Here is a 20,078-nt window from a genome sequence, read left to right as displayed (position 1 = left end):
GAGGAAAACCCTCAACGAGGTGGATTGACGCAGTGGCTGCAGCAATGAGCTCAAGCATAACAACGATTGTGAGGATGGCGCAGGACCGGGCAGTGTTTCGTTCTGTTGTGCATAGGGTCGCTATGAGTCGGAACTGACTTGATGGCACCTAACAACAACAATAACAACATTAGTTTCCTAGGCTACTATAATAAATCACCACGAACTTGGTGACTTAAAACAACAGAAGTTTATTGTCTCACAGTTCTGAAATCCAAAATCAAACTGTCAGCAGTGTTGGTTCCTTCTGGAGGCTCCAAAGGAGAATCTGTCCCATGCCTCTCTCCTAGTCTCTGGTGGCTGCCAGCAATCCTTGGCATTCCTTTGCTCGTAGTTGCATACTTCAGTCTCTGCCTCCATCTTCACATGGTCTTCCCCTCTGTGTCTCCCTGTCTTCTTTTCTGTCTCTTACAAGGACACTTACCATTGGATTTAGGGCCCGCCCTAATCCAGGATGATCTCATCTCAAGATCTTTACCTTAATTAAATCTGCAAAAACCTTTATGTCAAATAAGGTCATATTCTGAAGTTCCAGGTATACCTATCTTTGGGGGCAACTTTTTATTCTACCCAGTACAGGGCCACAGACAAGAATCTTTGGCTCCTCTCTAGGAGGTTCATTTAATGCCTCAATGATCCTGATATCACCTTAGAGGCAAAATCTTGTGAAATTTAGGATGATAGCATTAACCTGAATGAAGTTCCAAAATTGCTCATCCGTTGCCCCTACCCAGCAACGTGAACCTTAATGGAAGCCACACTGAAAGACAGAGAGTAAGATCCAGTGTTGGCATCTAGGTCTTCTCCCCGGGCAGACCTTGGCTGAGTCTCCAGCAAAATCCTGTAGATCTCAGTTAAGAATTGCAGAAAGGAGACCTAAGGTTTTCTTCCTACATTAACACCTTGGTTTTCTGGCTCTTCTCTTCGTCACAGCTCCGAATGTCCTGGCTCATTCGTGGAGTCCTGAGGGGAAACATATCCTTGGTGCTGGTGGAGAACAAAACTGGGAAGGAAGAGGGCAGGATGGTCTGGCATGTTGCCACCAATGAAGGCTTGAGCCTGTGGCAGTGGATGGTACTACCTCTCCTCAACGTGTCCGACAGGTAGGTCATCCCCTTCATTCCCTTTTCCTCCAACAGCAAAAATGAAGCAGAGAGTCCTCCCGCATCCCCTCCACCCAAGATACGGACACAAATGTGCATATATGAGCACACAAGCACGCATGCACGCGCACACGCATACACACACACACTTTCTGCAGGCTTCTGGGGAGTACCAAAATTCTCAGAGAAATTCAATGCTAATGAGCACTCGTTTCCATCATCTCTTGCCTGGCATGATTGATTGCCTCAAGTATATGTAAAAATTGAACAACCTACATCATTCCCAACCTACGTTGCTACCAAATCAGGCTTTATGTGTATACAGCATTTTCTCTTACGTGCATTTACCTTACTTTGCCATTTGTCATTTTATTTATTTATTTTTTAACTGCAAGGCAGGTAGTGTTATCATTCTCCCACCCCTACCCTTTCACCAGTGAAGAACCTGAGATCCAAAGAGGCCAAGTGCCAGCAAGTTGGTATCAGAGTCAGGACTGCAGCCCAGGTCCCAACTTCAGATGTAGTGCTCTGTGGAGTTGGGCCTGCTGGGCAGGTTGATGAAGGTGGATACAAATTCTTCAGCAAACAGAGGAGTGCTTCTACCTAAGTCAGTCCTGGCTTCTATCTGGATTCTATCACCAATGACCTTTGTGGTCTTGAACAAGTTGCTTGACTTCTCTGGGCCTCAGTCTCCTCATCTTTAAACTGAGAGGGTTGGACAAGAAGATGGTTCACTCTTTGTGGCTCTGAACTGGAGCAGAAAGCCCTGAGTTCAGCTGCCACTTGTCTCCCCAGGATGGCACTAGTCTGCCACCTCCAGTCAGCCTGGAGTGAGCGGTGTTTGAATGAAAGCTGACCTGGGCATGGCAGCACTCCTGTGACTGATGTGTCATGCTGAGCTCTTAATGGTTTGTACTGTTCTGTTCAAGACAAGGGGATGGTGTCATTTTTGTAAAGGGGACATAGGAATGGGCCTGGAGGAAGAAAGCTGCCTTTAGTTGGCTAAATGTCAAATCCTGTAAGCCAGAGTAACTTCCACATTAAAAAAAAAAAAAAAAAAACTCAAGTTACTGCTCAGGTGGCTCCACCTTTGAAAACTGAGGGCAAAGGACTTACAGCAAGGCAGAGGGTGCTGTAAGTTGGCACCCAACTTTGTTAGTATAAAGCTGGGTCTCAAATTCTGTACCCAAACTTTACAGAGCCTGCTATTCCCAAGAGCTCATAACTCAAGTTGGACTGTCACAGGAAGAAGTCACTGTCCTCACTTGGAGCATCAGCTGCCCACTCCTTCAGATGTATGTGGGTTAAAGATCAAAGCCCATGGCTATTCCCAGGCTCAGGGCCCCTACGACAGATGGATTTAATCAGAGGGGTGGGGGAGTGTGGGTACTACCCACCACAGACAAATCTTTTGTCTCAGGGATTGTAGGGGCTGTGTACAGGAGATGGAGAACATGAGGGTGATGCCAGAGCCCTCCTCCTGGAAGATGCTAAAGTAATTCAGATGAATCAAAGAGTTTTTTTTTTTTTCTCCTCAATCCAGCAAGTCCTGCCTTTCATAGCCACTCTAACGGATTTCAATCAAGTAAGATGTTGACTCTGTTTACTCCTATCTGTTAGAATTTCATTTGAAGAAGACTTTGTTCTCACCCTCCCTCCTCGCTGTTAAAGACTGTTTACCAGACTGACATTTCCGATATTGATACTGAGATCAAACTACCCAGCGGGGATTCAAACAAAGGCCAACTTGGTTTGACGATACGTCGCTACAGAAAACAAGAGTACCTTCATTCACCAGAAGCCTGCACTCCACTGGCATGCTCTGATGCCAGAAGCTGCCCTCCCAGAGCTAGAGATGATACAGGAAGCATCAAGACCCAGGGGCAAATGGAACTGCAGGAGAATAAGGCAAACTAGTTTCCACTTGCTAAAATCAAACTACGTTGTGGATGTGACCGGCCCCTAAAACTAAAGAGCACAGGCTTTAGAATCATGTAGTTCCATATTTAGAAACTGTCTCAGCCACTTAGTAGTTTTATGACTTCAGCCAGTCACATAATGTCTTTGAGTCTCAGTGTTCTCACCTGTATAATGAGGATAATAACAGTTCTACTTCATGAGATTGTTATAAGGATTAAGTAAAGTGATCACTGAAAGTATCAATGGATAGTAGAATTTATTTCTCATGTCCTCCATTCTCATCCCTTGATTATGTAGGTTCAGTAATAATATATTCAATCCAAAAACCCACTGCTGTCAAGTCAGTTCCGACTCATAGCAACCCTATAGGACGGAGTAGAACTGCCCCATAGAGTTTCCAAGGAGCACCTGGCAGATTCGAACTGCCGACCTCTTGGTTAACAGCCATAGCACTTAACCACTACGCCACCAGGGTTTCCAATATATTCAATATATAGCACAAATCACAACATTGATCTTCCAAGTCAGACTATGTATGTTCTATAAAACAGAGATATTGAAGTGTACCTCTTAGGTTTGGGGAAACAAAATGCTTGGTGAACTGCCTGATCAACAGTAAATGCTTAGTTTTTTTTTTTTAATTAATAGTAACTATAATATTTTTATATATATAATATAATAACAACATCTCCCACCTAATGCCTCAGAAGAGGCTGAAATGGCCATTTTAGCAAAAATAACCAGTTCTACAACCTTAAACTGGACCAGTAAGCAATATCATGATAAATGGAGAAAATATTGAAGTTGTCAAGGATTTTATCTTACTTGGATGCACAATCAACACCCATGGAAGCAGCGGTCAAGGAATCAAATGGCGTACTGCATTGGCAAATCAGCAGATTTTTGCAGCAGCAAAAGACCTCTTTAAAGTGTTGAAAGCAAAATGTCTGTCACTTTGAGAACTAAGTTGCACCTGACCCAAGCCATGGTATTTTCAATCACCTCATATGCTAAAGAAAGCTGGAAAACGAATAAGTAAGACTGAAGAAGAATTGATGTCTTTCAAATATGGTGCTGGCAAAGAACACTGAATATACCACGGACTGCCAGAAGAACAAACAAATCTTTTTTGAAGTTCAGCCAAAATGCTCCTAGAAGCAAAGATGGCAAGACTTCATCTCACATACTTCAGACATGTTATCAAGAGGGACCAGTCCCTAGAGAAGGACATCATGCTTGGTAAAATAGAACGTCAGAGAAAAAGAAGAAGACCCTTAATGATACGAATTGACATGGTGGCTGCAATGATGGGTTCAAACATAGCAATGATTGTGAGGATAGCACAGGACTAGGTAGTGTTTCATTGTGTTGTACACAGGGTTGCTATGCGTCAGAACTGACTGCCAGTACTGAACAATAACAACAAAGCCAGAAGGAGGGAATTCTTTTATGAATTTTCTGACATCAATGTTCTGTGAGTTCCTCATGAGGGGAAGTCACTGATGGAAGAGGAGCAAGAAGTATACTTTTCACTCTTATTTCCAGGGAGAGTAAGCTATAGCTCCCTGGATTGCCAGAAAATGGAAATAGAGGAGGGAGAAGGTAGAGGAAGAAAAAGAATAAAGAAGGAAATGCAGAAAACAAAGATCAACTCCCTTCCTGCCACCCCTAAAAAAACTAAATTTTTTTTAGGCATTAATTAGCACTTCACATCACCTACCCACAACCCATAAAGCATCTTTAGGCCATACCTGGCTTCAGATGTTTAGCACCCACTTTGAGGACAGCTCCCCAGCCATGCCTCTTGGTGGCAGGAACTTCATTCCCTACTCTGGCTCAAACCACCTTTGTTTCCAGGTTCCCCAACTTCCACACTTTACAAAGATTTTTTTAAAGCAACTTTATTGTGGATTAGGGGTTAGCTCTAAGGTGTTCTCAGCCTCTAGACAGTGGTCATAGCCCCTGGGGGTTATGTGAAACTAATCTAAAAAAAAAATCTAACTTCTGGAAACATAAATATAATCTATATATTATTATTTTCCAGTGTCTTTCAAACTCCTAAATATGACCTTCAGGCTCATAAATGATTTGTCCATCCCTAACTTCACCAATCTAAATGTCTTCAATGCTTCCTCTATCACTCTACCCAATAACAACACTGAATTTCTTTCAGTTCTTTCAGCTCAGTTGCACCTCTAGGCTTTTGCCGCTGCCATTCTCTTCACCTGTCATGTTCTTCCTCTATTGCCCATCTCCCTAACTACCACTTCTCCTTCACCACCTTTTAGAGAAACTCTCCTGGGCCTCTAGACCTTAGAGTATACCTACAGTATATTCTCATAGCTCTTGCAACATACATATAATAACTCATCATTTTTTTATTGTCTCTTTTTAGTGCCTGAATATAGGCACTAATAAGGCAAGGACCATGTCTGTTTTATATGTCACTGTTTCCTGAATATCTATTACAATGCCTAACACATAGTATGCCCAATAAATAATGCATTGGCTAAAAAATGCATCGAGGAAAATTGCATATACACCCTCTCCTCTGTTATTGACATGGCTAGGTTCCAAAGACCAGGTTGTTATGCAAAATCAGCATTAGGTGAAAATGGAGAATGACCACATCAAATCACAAAATGGGGGATGACTACATCATTACACAACTGCCAAACCACTGAGAATCATTGCCCAGCCAAGTTAACACATAACATTAACCATCACAGCCCATATTACTCTCACCTCACACCTCTGCATTTGTTACTGCCAGATGCATGTCGTTAATGTGCAAAATAGTTGGAGAGCAGATTTTTTACTATTGTTATAAATGCAAAATATCAGATAACAAGATAGTTGATAAGTGTGGAGAAGGTGTATTTCCAAATTCCAGCTGGATTAATTGATAGTTTCATGTCTCACATTCTTCCTCTGTTCAACCTGTATCTAACAAAACTGATAAAATCACATTATAATAAATACTATTGCTAAGTGTTCTGGATATCAAAGCAACTCCTCTGTCCCATCAGATGAACCAAAATGGCATTTGTTACCCTGGTGACAAGGAATTCTCTTTAGGGACTTGACTGGTAACTGTGCTTTCTTTGTCTCTGGTCACTGCCCTGTCAGAATCGCTTCATACGAAAGACTTTGGTCTTAATCATGTGCCCTGGTCCTTGTGAAGAGGGAGAACTAGAACTGAGCACATGAGATCAAAAGGTATAGTCAGATTGCTCCACCGTGCAGCAGTCCTTCCACAGAGGTCTGGGAACGCTGATGACAGGGAGACATTGATCCATGGAATGGCATTCTTCTGCCCATTCACAAATAGGCAAAGTGAAAGGAATAATGTAATAATCTGTCATCATCATGAAGTGATGTTAACTGTACAACCATACTATAAAGAGTAACAAGAAAAATCTCCAAAGAACAGTGCCCAAGATGTTTTGAGCAGTGGAACATCCCTGGACTACAGATATGTACTCTGAAGGTAATGTTGAAGGACAACACCAATTCAAATAGTGCTTGATGTGTGCTTAAAAGTTATCTCATTGTTTTACATCCACCTCATATACCTATTTTTCCTCAGCTGAAACGTTAATCTCTCCCCCTATTTTATCAGTCTTCCCTTCATTCAAATGCTACTCTATCTATTGGAATGAGAACTACCTTTTCTCAAAATAGAGGAAAGGTAAGTTCTTTCCCCTTATTCTGTCAGTCTTTTGCAAGGACATATCCCTACTTTGGAAACCCTAGTGGCATAGTGGTTAAGTGCTACAGCTGCTAACCAAGAGGTCAGCAGTTCGAATCTGCCAGGCACTCCTTGGAAACTCTATGGGGCAGTTCTACTCTGTCCTGTAGGGTCACTATGAGTCAGAATCGATTCGACAGAAGTGGATTTGTTTTTTGTTTTTTGTTTTTTTTTTTGGTATCCCTACTTTTCCTTTTTGTAATCATATATCCTACTAAATTAAGCACAACATTCCCACACTATCACAAGCTTTGACGTGCTTACAGAGCAGAAGTGGGTGCTAAGTTCAACTCATTACTAAATGGATTTGGAAGTGCCATGGACCAAATCACGCCCCACAAATCACTGCAATTGTACAGTCAAATACAGAGTACATAACTTATCGCACCTGTGTAGGCGCCATTCCCCAGCACTATCATTACAAAGGCTTTTAGCTGTACACTATATACATAGTCTAACAAGAAAAAAAAATCCCTCTGGAGGTATTTAGATTGCCTGTTCCCTTTGCGTCCTTTGTCCTCAATGACAAGTGGTATGTTTCAGAAATGCATCTTTCAAATGGAATGAGTTAAACTGAGAGTTGTGTCTTTATGTATTTATATCAGAAACTCTATAGAACCAAGATTTTTTTTCCTATTCAATGCTTGTTTATCATCCGCAGAATCCCCATTTTGTATGGGGTGCTATCGATAACAATAATTTCATTTCATATAGTGTCTTTCTATGATGGGGAGGACATCAGAGGGGCATTTTCATTACTTGTTCTTACCTGGGGGATATTGATGCTTCAGTGGTAGAATTCTCATCTTCCATTTGGGAGACCCTGGTTTGATTTCTGGCCAATGCACCTCATGCACAGCCACCACCCTTTTTTCAGGGTAGGCTTGCACGTTGTTATGATGCTGAACAGATTTCAGAGGAGCTTCCAGACTAAGATGAACTAGGAAGAAAGGCCTGGCAATCTACTTCTGAAAAGCAGCTAATAAAAACCCTATGGATCACAATGATTTTATCCACAACTGATCATGGAATGGTATAGGAATGGGTAGCTGTGCATGGGGTCACCATGAGTCAGGGGCCAACTCAATGGCAGCTAACCGATAACAACAACAACATTCTTACCTGAGTAGAGAAGTAGCAGAGATTTCCAGTGAGCCCCAGCTTATCAGTCTTGACATGCCCCTGGAAAAGTTGTGTATAATTCATATTTTTGTAAACTGAATAACAGCTTCCTCACAGAGCCATTGAAAGAGTTGAAAATAATGATGATTAGAGCTAGCATTCGTTGAGTGCTTGCCGTGTGCTACTGACTGTATCAAGCACTTTACATGCATTATCTCATTTCATACTATGATTAATCCCCTTTTTATATGAGGTCTAAGGAGGTTAAATAGTTTTCCTTTAACCCTCAGGATAACCTGCTTCCTATGTACATACCTGAGGCAATGGAGGTGCAACAGTTGGCATTTGCAGAAAACCTGATCAGTGGCAGCCAGTATTGTTAACAAAATGTTTGGTTCTGAATTTTCTTAGGCCATGCCCCTTAATGATTTCAAGTTCCTTTTTTCCTGTTTTTATTTTGAAAGTTTATATTGATTTTCATTTGCTTCATTCACCACTGGAAATCTCTCATCTTACTTAATTCCCCACCACTACCACCTGCCGAAGACTCACCCCTAACTTGCCCCTTCTCCTGCCTTTCCTTCCCTTGAAGCTCCAGTGGGAGCAGCATCACCAGCAAAGTGTGAGTCTTCCCTTTTCTCCCAGGCCGTTGTGGCTGGAGCGAGCCCTCTCTCGTGTGCCTGTTCAAGCCATCACTCTAGCATGCCTTTGACTACCCCACACCGCGTGGTCCAACACCAGCATAGGTCTGACAGGTATTTTTTATTTCCAAATGTATCCGTGTAACAAGTCTAACAAAGGCATAAAAATAAAGTACGTTTAGTTATACATTTAGCAAATCGCCCTTCAGTTTGTTGTTGTTAGCTGCCATCAGGTTGGCTTTGACTTATGGTGACCTTATGTATAACAGGGCAAAATGTTGCCCAGTCCTGTGCCATCTTCTTGATGGTTAATATGTTTAAGTCCATCGTTGTGGCTACTGTGTCATTCCCATTCCGTCTTATTAAAGGTTTCCCTTGTTTTCACTGAGCCTTTACTTTACCAAACATGATGTCCTTTTCCAGAGATTGGTCCTTCCTAATGATGTGTCCAACATAAGTGATCCAAAGTCTCATCATCCTTACTTCTAAGAAGCATTCTAGTTGTATCTCTTCTAAGGCTGATTTGTTAATTCTTCTGGCAGTCCACACTATACTCAATATTCCTTGCCAACACACAGTTTGAGTGCATCAATTCTTCTCTCTTCCTTTTTCATTGCCCAGTTTTCACATGCATATGAGAAGATTGAAAAGACCAATTGCCCTTTAGAAGAGAATAAACTTCACAGCCACTAGAACTGACACAGCAAATCCAGGCCATAATGTTGATAGTCTGTGCTCCTCTGTCCCTAAGAGAACGTGGCAGAGGGTCAGGCCCTGCATCTGTTCTTCACCTTCTTACTATCTTTCCTCCTCTTCACCTTTCCATTTGTAACTAATTGCCTTTCTCTACCCACCCTTCCCCAGGAAAAAAGGATACCTATGGGTAGGAGTGAATGTCACAACTCTACAAACCCCCACCAGCCAGTATCAGAAAAAAAGACTCTGGCCTGGTAGAAGCAGACAAGGCTCAGCCTCAGTAGAACTGGGATGCTAGGCAGGTCATCCATGCAGAGACCTGATATGAGGCCAGGATATAGGTGTAAGAACTGGGGACCAGATGAGGAACCGGGCTTCCAGAGCATGACAGAAACCCAGTCAGTGAGGCTGGAGCCCGTGTGTACAGCACTCCCAGCTAAGGAAAACTGCATCTGTACTAGACCACGCTCTTTCATTCCACTTTGCCTCGCTCAGGTGTGTTCCTAGTCCTGGAGCAGCGCAGGAGTATGCAGTGGGGAAAGGCTTACCTGTGAGGGGAGGCTACTGCAGGGTCCAGCAGCCAGCCAAGTGCTACATTCACCTATCACCACCCAACACAACATGATAGGCACACTGAATACACCCGAGTAACAGCCTTGTTCTGTATGCTGTGTTCATTGGGGTAATGCTATCTGAAGTAACAGATTAAACCTCCAAACCTCAGAGCTTTACAATATATATAAATTTACAAATGTGTTTATATGTTTTTTACAAATACATGCATATATATTTTTTGCTTATGTGAAATCCAGAATGAGTGTGCTAGTTGTGAGTGACTTTCTACGTGGTCATTCAAGGCCCCAGGCTCCTTTTACTCTGTAGTTCCACTCTCACTTGGGCCACGGAGCCCTTTGAATTCAGCCAGCCAATGGGAAACAGCATGAGGGATCTCGGATTTGAGGATTTTATGGGCCAGGCCCAGAAGTGATGCTCATCATTTCTGATCACTTTCCATTGGCTAGAGCTCAGTCACATGGCCATACCTAACTGCAAGGGATGCTGGGGAGTATAGTGCAGCGGTGAATCCAGAAGAAAGGGAAATGGCTTCAATGAAAAACAAATAAGATGTTGAGTCATAAAATAAGCCAAGGAGTACAGCTTCCATCTCTGGACACCTATTAGAATGTCACTGGAGAATACTGCCTTCTCGTTCAGCTATTCTGAGTACTGATCAGGCTTTTTCTCTAAGAACTCTGAATAATTCAAGGCTGAAACCAATTCCAGGATCTATTCTAAGGTATGAATACACTATCTCCAAATTCTATGTTATAGCAAAACCTACTTCCTGGCAGAAAGAAAAAAGCCAAATCCATTACCGTAGAGTCAATTCCAACTCATAGTGACCCTATAGGACAGAGAAGAACTGCCCCATAGAGTTTCCAAGGAACACCTGGTAGATTCAAACTGCTGGCCTTTTGGTAAGCAGCCATAGCACTTAACTACTACGCCACAACAGTTTCCTGGCAGAAGTCATCCCAAAATTACTCTCCTTGGACTTTTCCTGTCCATAAAAAAATGAATACACAGGAAAAAATATTTTTGTAACAGCTTAAAACTAGCAGGACAGCATAGGACATTGGTTCACAAACTTAGCCGAACACTATGATCACCTGGAAAACTTTTTTTTTTTTTTAATATAGAACCCTGGGCCCCATACACAGAGATTTTGATTTAGTAGATCGCATATTGGGCCCAGGAATTTGTATTTTTTAGAAGTTCCCTAGGTGATTTTGATGTGGAAATCAGTGCCATAAAATGTCAGATCCAGGTCTCTTATTGGCAAGACAGGGAACCAAGAAGTCACTGGGCAAGTGTCCTTGGCCAGCACATTTTCAGCAAACATACATGAAGCCCCTCCTGCCAACAGAGGGTAGAAAGCAATGTATGGCCAGCCTTTTTCTGGATCACAGGGCCTGCACACTGGAGGGGACACAGAGCAGGTGCCTGAGAGGCAAACAGTGACACACGCAGCCTTGCATGGGGTCTGACAGAGCACGGCCAGTGTTCAGGTAGCACAGTGACCTCCATGCCCCAGAGTAGTCGGGGGAGGCTTCATGGAGAAAATGGGCTTATTGTAAGCTGGACCTCAAGGAACGTTTGTTGTTGTTGTTAGTTGCCATCAAATTTTAGGTCTTAGTGAAATTGGAAGGGGACAAGAGCATTCCAGAGAAGTCCATCAAAGTGAGCACAGGCTTAGGGCCAGGGAGGTTTTCACGAGGTCAAGGCCAAATAGCCAAATAGATTGTCTCAGAGGATCCTGAGTAGTCTCCTGCAGAGAGGCTGAATGTGGGAATTAGGTCAAGTATTTTGAACGTTAGGTTGTGGGTGGTAGACAGCCACAGTGGCAAGAGACAGAGGATGGGGAAACCAGAAGCATGGAGACTGTCAGAGGCTCTTGAGAGGGACCGAATATGAAATGATCTGAGCCTCAAGGTGGAGCTCAGAAAAGGTGCAGAAAGGAGCTAGAAGAGGCCTGTTCCTCTGCTGCCTTCCAAATAGTCAGCCCTCCGAGAATAAGGGGACCGATGTGGCAGAGGCTCAGCACTGCGATGTGTAACCAGGCATTGACACATACAAAGCAGGCACTCATAACTCTGCAAGGATCTGGTCCTGTTTCTGTCTCAGATATATCCCAGATCATTGGAGCAAGGAGTAGCTTAGGAATTCTGAGCCTTAAGTCCATTTCTAACGCTGAGTTACTGTGATGTTTGGGACAAGCTGTTGCTTTTGACTGCTAAGTTTCCACAATCAAGAGAGCAGAGCAGTGAGACAGATCCAGCCCATAAGCTCGGTTTTAGAAAGAGAGCTCAAAATGGCAATAAGCGAGCTCCTTTAGAATAACAGGATGTTCAGATCTGTTCAAGATTTTCTTGGTAACACCCACAGCTCGGTTTACAAGTCAACAGATGCGTAGGTTTTTCACAACTCTTAAGTGCCTCTGAAAGTGTTCAGAGCCTTAGAGCCTCTGTGTTCTCAGTCCCTTCTCTCCCCAGGCAAAAAAGTCTGCAGCCCTGGAATTGAGGGGACAGTTGGGCTGCTGGTATCTGAAGTAAAACAGAATCCAGTCCTAAGCATGCTGTTCCCAGGAACCTTATCTGTGCTCATGGCTTCTACCATCACCTGACTCAAGCATCTTTTTTCCCACCTGAGTCCCATACCCGCACTTCCAGCTCCACGATTGACATCCCACCCACACCTCAACAGAGCCAACAGGACAGTCATCAAAACCAGCTCCACCCCCACACCCTCTCCTGAGTGATAACTTCTGCACAGGGCTCTCCCATTCTCCTAGACATTCAGTACTCAAAGCTTTCCTTGACTTCTCTCTCACTGCCCACTTTCAATGTCTTCCCAGGTTGTAGAGATGCTAGCTCCATAGCAGCAGAACTAAAAAGAACTTTAGAAATTCCCTAGTCGGTGAATGTCCCTGGATGATGCAAACAATTAATGCATTGGCTGCTAACCAAAAGGCTGGAAGTTTGGGTCTGCCCAGAGGTGTCCAAGAAGAAGGTTCTGGCAATCTACTTCCCCAAAATCAGCTACCGAAACTCTCTGGAGCACAATTCTACTCTGACACAGATAGAGTCACTGCGAGTCAGAACCAACTCAATGGCAACTGGTAAAAAGTCAGCGAATATCATGAATAATAAGTCTGTTGGAATCCCTCAAGGGCAAGGCTCGCATCTTATCTGTCTCTATACTTCTAGTTGCCAGCAGTGACTGACTCATAGTAGGTGCTCAGATAGTGTTTTCTGGAAGCTAGGGTGGCAGAGAGACAGAGAAGGAGATAAGTAAGTTGGTACACTCCTGAGGAAGCACAGGTATCTGATAGAAATATAAAACAGGAACGATAAACTAGAATCTCTCATGTCTCAGAAAACTTTCAGTGTGAAAACGCCCACATTTTATAGACCCCACCAGGCAGAGAAGGCTGCTGATCACCCTCAAAAAGGCAGGGGGAACTAGAAACCACCCTTTCCCTGGGTCTTCTCACAGTTCTGAATGTGCCACCATCTCTGGTCCATATCAGCCCTCCAAGTCACAAGGCAGCACACCAGCCGAAGGCAGAGGTGGCCAGTGTTGGAAATGTATGTGTGTCCAGAGAGAGGCAGAGCGGACACCCCGGTCTCTCTGAGGAGAAGGGTGGGCAAGGGACTTGCTAGCTCTAGACAGGCCCCCAGGTGTCCCAAGTAGCTTGTGGCACTTCACAAATAGCATGGAGAATGTGTGAGACAAAATGAGACTAAAGACTTTGAATGGGTCAAGACGGCTAGTGTTCGATGAGCAGAGAAGAGGTGGCAGAAAAAGCAGCCTGGACAGCGGAGGCCTGAGTTCTTATCTTGGCTCTACTGTGTCTCTTTAGCTCTGATGCTCTGATGTTCTCTGGGGACCCCTGCCATTTTTTGGACGATATGCCCCCAGAGATAATCTGGCCTGGGGACTCCCACATGGGCATCCTACCCAAGGAAGAAGCCCACCGCTCCCCCCAGATGGTGCTTACTCTCCTCCCTTAAGGCACTTAGCATCCTCAAGCCCTTGGGGCAGGTATCTCTGTGCACAAGCACCCCCTGCTGGCCGAGGGCTTCAGGAAGCAGGAACCTCCTTCACTGTGTGCCCATAAGGCCTGAGGCATAGTGACAGCGCTATGCTTGCCCGGAATCAGGGAATAAAGGGCAAAATTGAACTTGTCGGATGGGCTCCTCCCCACACTGCTGTCTGGTCGGACAGCATCGCAGCAAGCGTCTCTGACTGGGGATGGGCCAGGGCTAATGTGGGAGCTGAGATCCTTTTGTCTGAGCCCCCAGCAGTGAGCACAGAAAGCCAACACCAGGAAGCCTCGAGCCGAGATGGTGCTGCTGGAGGGTCTGAGTGATTCTCTATCCTTGCTGGGTCTGACTGAAATCCATTTTCTCCCCTATTTCACCCAGAAGGGCTCCTCACAGAAGCCAGATTCATTATGAAAGCTCGCTATGGGCCTTGGCAGCCCTGAACCACGCTGTACCAGCCCTCCCTCACTGCTCCTGGTGGCATTATCCCTAGAGTGGAAACCAAGTGAGGAGGTGGTAAATCACTTCTGACGGTGGCACTGAGCAGGGAGTGGACATCCCCAACTGCTGAGTCTGGCCCTGAACATCCAGCTTGTCCGCACCTTGCTGGGCAGGAGGCAAAGTCTCCAAGAGTCTGCACACATGTCCAGCCCAGCCAGCCTGGGTCAGGGGTCCTGTGAATCCAAACCTGTCCATCAGCCCCCTTCCCTTCAGCTAGTAACTTGGGTCAATTACACAGATAATAGGAGGATGTGGCAGGCCTTCTTCATCGCATACATTATCCTAATAGAAATGCATGCCAAGCCTCGAGCTTTGTGACAGTCCATTTTAGAAGACTTTTGCCAAGCAAATGCCGAGCATTTTCCTCTGCAGTGTCTGCCAGCTCTATCCTCAGCAGCCAAAGCCCAGACACGCTCCAGCTGAGAAAAAGGATGCTGAACACTCCCTCCCTCAGACCCCACTGAACGGAGGGTCTGAGGCACGGTGTCCACATAGTAAATGTATTTCACCCAGTCCAACTCTTCTTTCTTGCTCTCTCTCCAGAGCATTCCTATCCCCTCAGTCCACGTTCAAACACACACCTTTTTGTCAGCTACTTAAAATCGTTAAGTGAACTTAATTAGGTTTGTCAATCCCCGGGGCTGGCAGGGTAGCAAATAAGGCGTTATATTCACTGTCCATTAACAGTCTGTTGGCTGAATGAGATTGTGCATTTTCTGAGCTGGCGTGAGCAGCATCAGCATTTCCCAGGCAGAGATCTGCCCGGGGAGTCTGGAGGCTGCCCCCTTGAAACCCGGCCCACTGCCAGGATGGCCACCCCCCTCCCAGAATCCACTGGGCCAGTTTTCAACAGTCCTCTCTGTCAACCTGAGCAAGACAAAGGCAGGCAAAGCCAAGCTCCAACCAAGATTTCTAACCAAGTCTGTTTTAGCAACAAGCTCCAAACCCCGCTGACTCCAAGGAGGGGAACAGCAACATCTCATGGAATGAAAAGTATCTTTTTGGAGAAACTGAAAGTCCTGAGCAGGTGTGGATATGGAAGGGCAGGAAGCAAGGCCTCCATTGCTAAGGACTTGGAAAGAGAAGTGTCCATCCTGCCATGTTCCTGAGGAACGCAGTTTGGTGAGAGAGCTGGGGGAGCCGCAGAGAGCTGGCTCTTCCCCTCTGGGTCTTGCCGCCCACAGAGAGGAAGGGAAACGCTCTTCCAGCAGCAGGGCTCAGCCACTTTCCCCACAGACAGTGACGGCTTCAGGGTGGACAGCAGGGGTATAATTGGTATGTTATCAGAACCACCCTGGCCCCTTCCGTTCTGGCAGACAGCTGCTGTGGACCTTGCTTCCCCTCACACCCAGAGCAGTCCACCTGCTATGTGCTAGAACTGGAGACCTGAGGCCACGGCTTCTGCATCCACCTGACCCTGGAGAGTGACGTGGTGTCTGAACTTTGGGAGGGTCAACTGAAGAGAGTGGTTGGACCAGAAAGACCCTGAGAGCCTTGAGGGGGTCTCGTCCATCTCCAGCAGGGAGAAGGTGAGCGGAGCCAGGAACAACCTCCTCCTCACCTAAGGTTCAGGTAAAGACACAAGCAGGTACCACACAAGGTACAGAAGCCTGAGTCTGGGTGGCCATGATGCTAACCTAGTCTCTGGCCTAGCGCCCCCACAGATGAGAAACCCCCACCTGCCCCCCATCTACTCTCCCCAGACCTGGTCTGAGCCCCCAATCACAGACTGCCTCTGCTGCCCCCGCCTTTCCCCACACCCCAGCTAGGCCCTCTTTGCCCCACCTGTGCCTGCACTGCAGCCTCTGGAGCCTGGATCGTCTGGGAAAGGGCTGGCAGTGTGGCCCCTGGGTGGACAGAGGCAGCAGCACGCGTTTACACGTCAACATCTGACTGAGTCTTCCCTGATTATTACAGTGTTCCTGACTTGAAATCTGTGCAATTCCCAGTGTCAATCAAGCTCTTTTAAATAGCAGCTGCCACTGCTGTCACCTCCCCGGGCACTTTAGAAACTCTTCTATTTAGAAACCATTCCAGCCCCAGCTTGCATCCTCCCATCCATGCTAAGAGGCCCAGTGGCTGCTAGAGAACTCTGTAGCTCTAATCTCACGGTAATAAAGAATGAAGGCAGAGAGAAGGGTAGGGAGAGGAGAATGGGTGTGGGGGGAACAGCTTCCTTGGAAGAGCTTATTCATGCCAACACGGGGCTTTTGCCAGTCTCCCCAAGCTCCTCAAGCACACGCCTGTGACCTATTTGCTCAGGCACCCCAGGCCCTCCCGCAAGGCACGCCCATGATGTAGCTCAACAGTGAAATCAGGACTGGCCTGGCCCTTGGCCTGTGGATGGCAGGTTAGGAGATACCCTGGGTGGAGAGTGGGCAAGGTGGGCTGTGGGGCACTTACCCCACACTGTGCAAGGCATTAGGCAGTTTTGCCTTCTTGTCACCTTCACAGGGCAACATAATTCTTTCTATTCACCCTCTCCAAGTAGCTCTAAGTGCCTGTCCTATTCATTACTGAGCAGCATCTCACGAACCCTCACAACTGCTTTAGAGAGTAGGAGCCAGCAGAATCAGGCCTCTGTTTTAGATGTGGGAATCCAGGCCTCGGCTCTGTCTGGGGTCACACAAGCTCAATTTGGGACCTTATCTGTGGACTGTGTCCTCTGTGGAAGTCAAGGACATGCTCAGAGAGCAGCCTGATGAAAGCATGGGGGACACACTCAGAGCTGCCTCTTTCACCTGCCTCCCGCCTTGTCTTTCTGCTTCAAGTCCCATTTTCTCCATCCTGCTTACTGATCACGCATTAATCATCCTAAAATAGTTCTTCGATTTTTGTCACTGTCCTCTTACAAACCCTCAATGGCTCCCCATTTTCAAAGAGATTACTCTTCAGCCTGGCCTCCAAACACTCCCACCACATTTACCTCCTTCCATACCCCACACGCTTGAGCCTAACAGGCCCTTTCCTCCCTTGCTGTGTCTCTCACACCCATCCTCTCTGCACTGCGCCCACCTCCAAGTCCAAATCTTCAAATCCTTTCCTTCTTCAAAACCAGCTTGAATACTGCCTCCTCCAGGAAGTCCTCCTGGTCTCCCCACCCTGCTCTAATTTGCCCCTTCCTCTGAGCTCTCAGAGCACTTCAGCTGTCCCTCTTGTGTGGTATTCACCTCCTTCTACCTTATTCTGCGATGACTTATACATACTGCCTCTCTCCACTGGACAGTAAGCAACCTGAATATAGGGTTCCTGTCTGATTTGTCTTAGAATCCCCCACAGGGCCCAATACACAATGTTTTTGTTGTTGTTAGTTGCCATCAAGTCAGCTCCAACTCATGGCAACCTTATATATAGCAGACCAAAATGTTATATATAACATTTTGCCATCTTCATGATTGTTATGTTTGAGTCCATTGTTGTAGCTATCGTGCCAATCCGTCTCATTGAGCGGTTCCCTCATTTTTGCTGACCCTATACCAAACATGCTGCCCTTTTCTAGGGATTAGTCTTTCCTGATGACGTGTCCAAAGCAAAACAAAGTTAAGCCATCCTTCTAAGGAGCATTCTGGTTTTACTTCTTCTATGACTGGTTGGTTCATTCTTCTGGCAGTCCAAAATATATTCGATATTCTTCACCAACACCACAATTCAAATCATCAATTCTCCTCCTGTCTTCTTTTTTCATTACCTGAACCTGATGCATAGCAACAATACAGAATAGTGTACATGCAATGAAAATTCATTCAATAGGTACTTATCAAGGTCAAAATGAAGGATTCCTCTCAGAGGTATAGGCCTAGGTGGCAAGACTTGGCTGGGAAAGGTGGACAGGTTCTCATGCCCCCCTTACCCTCATTCACACTCATCCAGCTTGCCCAAGTGCCCCCAGAACAGGACTCAGGGATTCTCCACTGAGCATCCATCTTTCCACACCCAACCAGTGACCACCCCTCCTTCCTGGTCTATCCTGGGCAGCATGGGCATATAGACCCCATCATGGGTAATATGGCCTGAGAAGGTGCCAGTAGGATGGCCACAGCTACAACATAATCAAGCCTTTCTTCTAGAATCAAACCAATCTGAGTCTTCTCATTTTGACTTTAAGACGGAAAAGACAATTTGTGGATGACTGGATTTCATGAGATGTGTGAGGGCCTAGACAAATTTACTGAGTAGCTGAGTTAGGAATAATCAATCACAAACATGCTCTTTAGATACGTTTACTTCAATTTCAAGTCCTTCCTCCACAGCAGCCAGTAATTGTTCTCTGGCCAGGAATAGCCAAGCCAGCGTCTACACCCTTTACGTCTTGATCAGAGGCCATGTGCTCGTGGATCCCTGCTGCACACACTTGTTGACTACAGCTTTGTTGTACCGCTGCAAATCCTTGTGAGTGTTCTTTTTCCTGTGTTTCTTCCCTCCCTCCTGTTACATTCTGTTTCCTGCAGTTCCTGTGCCCTCTCTGCCCTGCTTTCTCCCCACTGCAGCCTCCTCCTTCCACCAATGCTCCTGTTTTCTGTTCTTGCTACTGCATGCTGCCAACACTGTTGCCTGGGCTCCTCTCGCCCTCTGTTGTAACAGCTTTATCAAGGTGTAATTTATATACCATAGAATTCATCTGCTTTAAGTGTGCATTTCAGTGACTTTTAGCACGTTCATAGAACTGTGCAAACAGCACCACAGTCCAGTTTAGGACACTCCCACCACTCCAAAAAGAGTCCTCATGCTAGTTTACAACCAGCATCATTCACTTTCCCAGTCCCTGGCAACCACTGATCTGCTTTCTTTCTCTATCGATTTAAGCATTCTAGACATTTCATATGAACGGGATCACACACAATGAGGTTATTGGCATCTGGCTTCTTCAACTTAGCACACTGTTTCTGAGGCCCACCGTGTCATAGCATGTATCCATGATCCATTCCTTTGTATTGCTGAGTAGCATTCTTTTGTCTGGCCACATCACATCTTGTTCCTCCAGTCACCAGCTGATGGGCAAGGGTTCTGTCTTAATTATCTAGTGGTGCTATAACAGGAATACCACAAGGGAGTGCTTTAAAAAAATGCAAATTTATTTTCTCACAGTTCAGGAGGCTAGAAGTCTGAATTAAGGGTACCAGCTCTAGAGGACGACTCTCTCTGTTAGCTCTGGGGGAAGGTCTTTGTCTCTTTCAGCTTCTGTAGCCGCAGTATTCTTGAGTTCCTTGGCAATCTTCACGTGACATCTGTCTTCCCCCAGTTGTGCTTACTTCTGTGTCTAACCTGCTCTTTTTATAACTCAGAAGTGATTAAGACTGGGATACACCCTACACTGATATGGCCTCATTAACATAAGAAAGTCCTATTTCAAAATGGCATTACATCTACAGGTATAGGAGTTAGGATTCCAACACATATTTTGGGGAGACACAATTCAATCCATAACAGGTTCCCTCTCTTCATGCTTTAGCATCTACACCACAGGCTGGACACACTTGTACCTGCTGTTCTACAGGTTATTCTGCACTGGCTTGCTAAAGGATGGGAAAGGTTTTAAGGGGCTCAGAAAACCTCCCTTGACAGAGGAAAAGGCTGGTTAATAGCCTTCCAGGAAGATGATTTTCCAGGAAGCAAACCAACTAAAGGTATTTTCTGTTTATGTAAAGATGGCATGGGGAATTCTCATAAAAAGACCAGACTTAATGACCTGACTGAGACT

The 20,078-nt window shown here is 45.5% G+C and overlaps 1 protein-coding gene across 1 annotated transcript in view; it reads left to right on the top strand.

Moving 5' to 3' along the window:
* ALK (ALK receptor tyrosine kinase) overlaps positions 1-20,078 on the top strand; it is a 1,066,008-nt gene that overhangs the window by 940,951 nt on the left and 104,979 nt on the right. Inside the window, exon 9 of the mRNA XM_049904948.1 lies at positions 973-1,142. Within this exon, the coding sequence (XP_049760905.1) occupies positions 973-1,142 (170 nt within the window). The remainder of the gene's footprint in view (positions 1-972; positions 1,143-20,078) is intronic.

This window comes from Elephas maximus, chromosome 12 (assembly GCF_024166365.1).
Source record: "Elephas maximus indicus isolate mEleMax1 chromosome 12, mEleMax1 primary haplotype, whole genome shotgun sequence".
Lineage (NCBI taxonomy): Eukaryota > Metazoa > Chordata > Mammalia > Proboscidea > Elephantidae > Elephas > Elephas maximus.
Note: the sequence above shows the minus strand (reverse complement) of the source record. Positions and strands in the feature narration are given on the sequence as shown.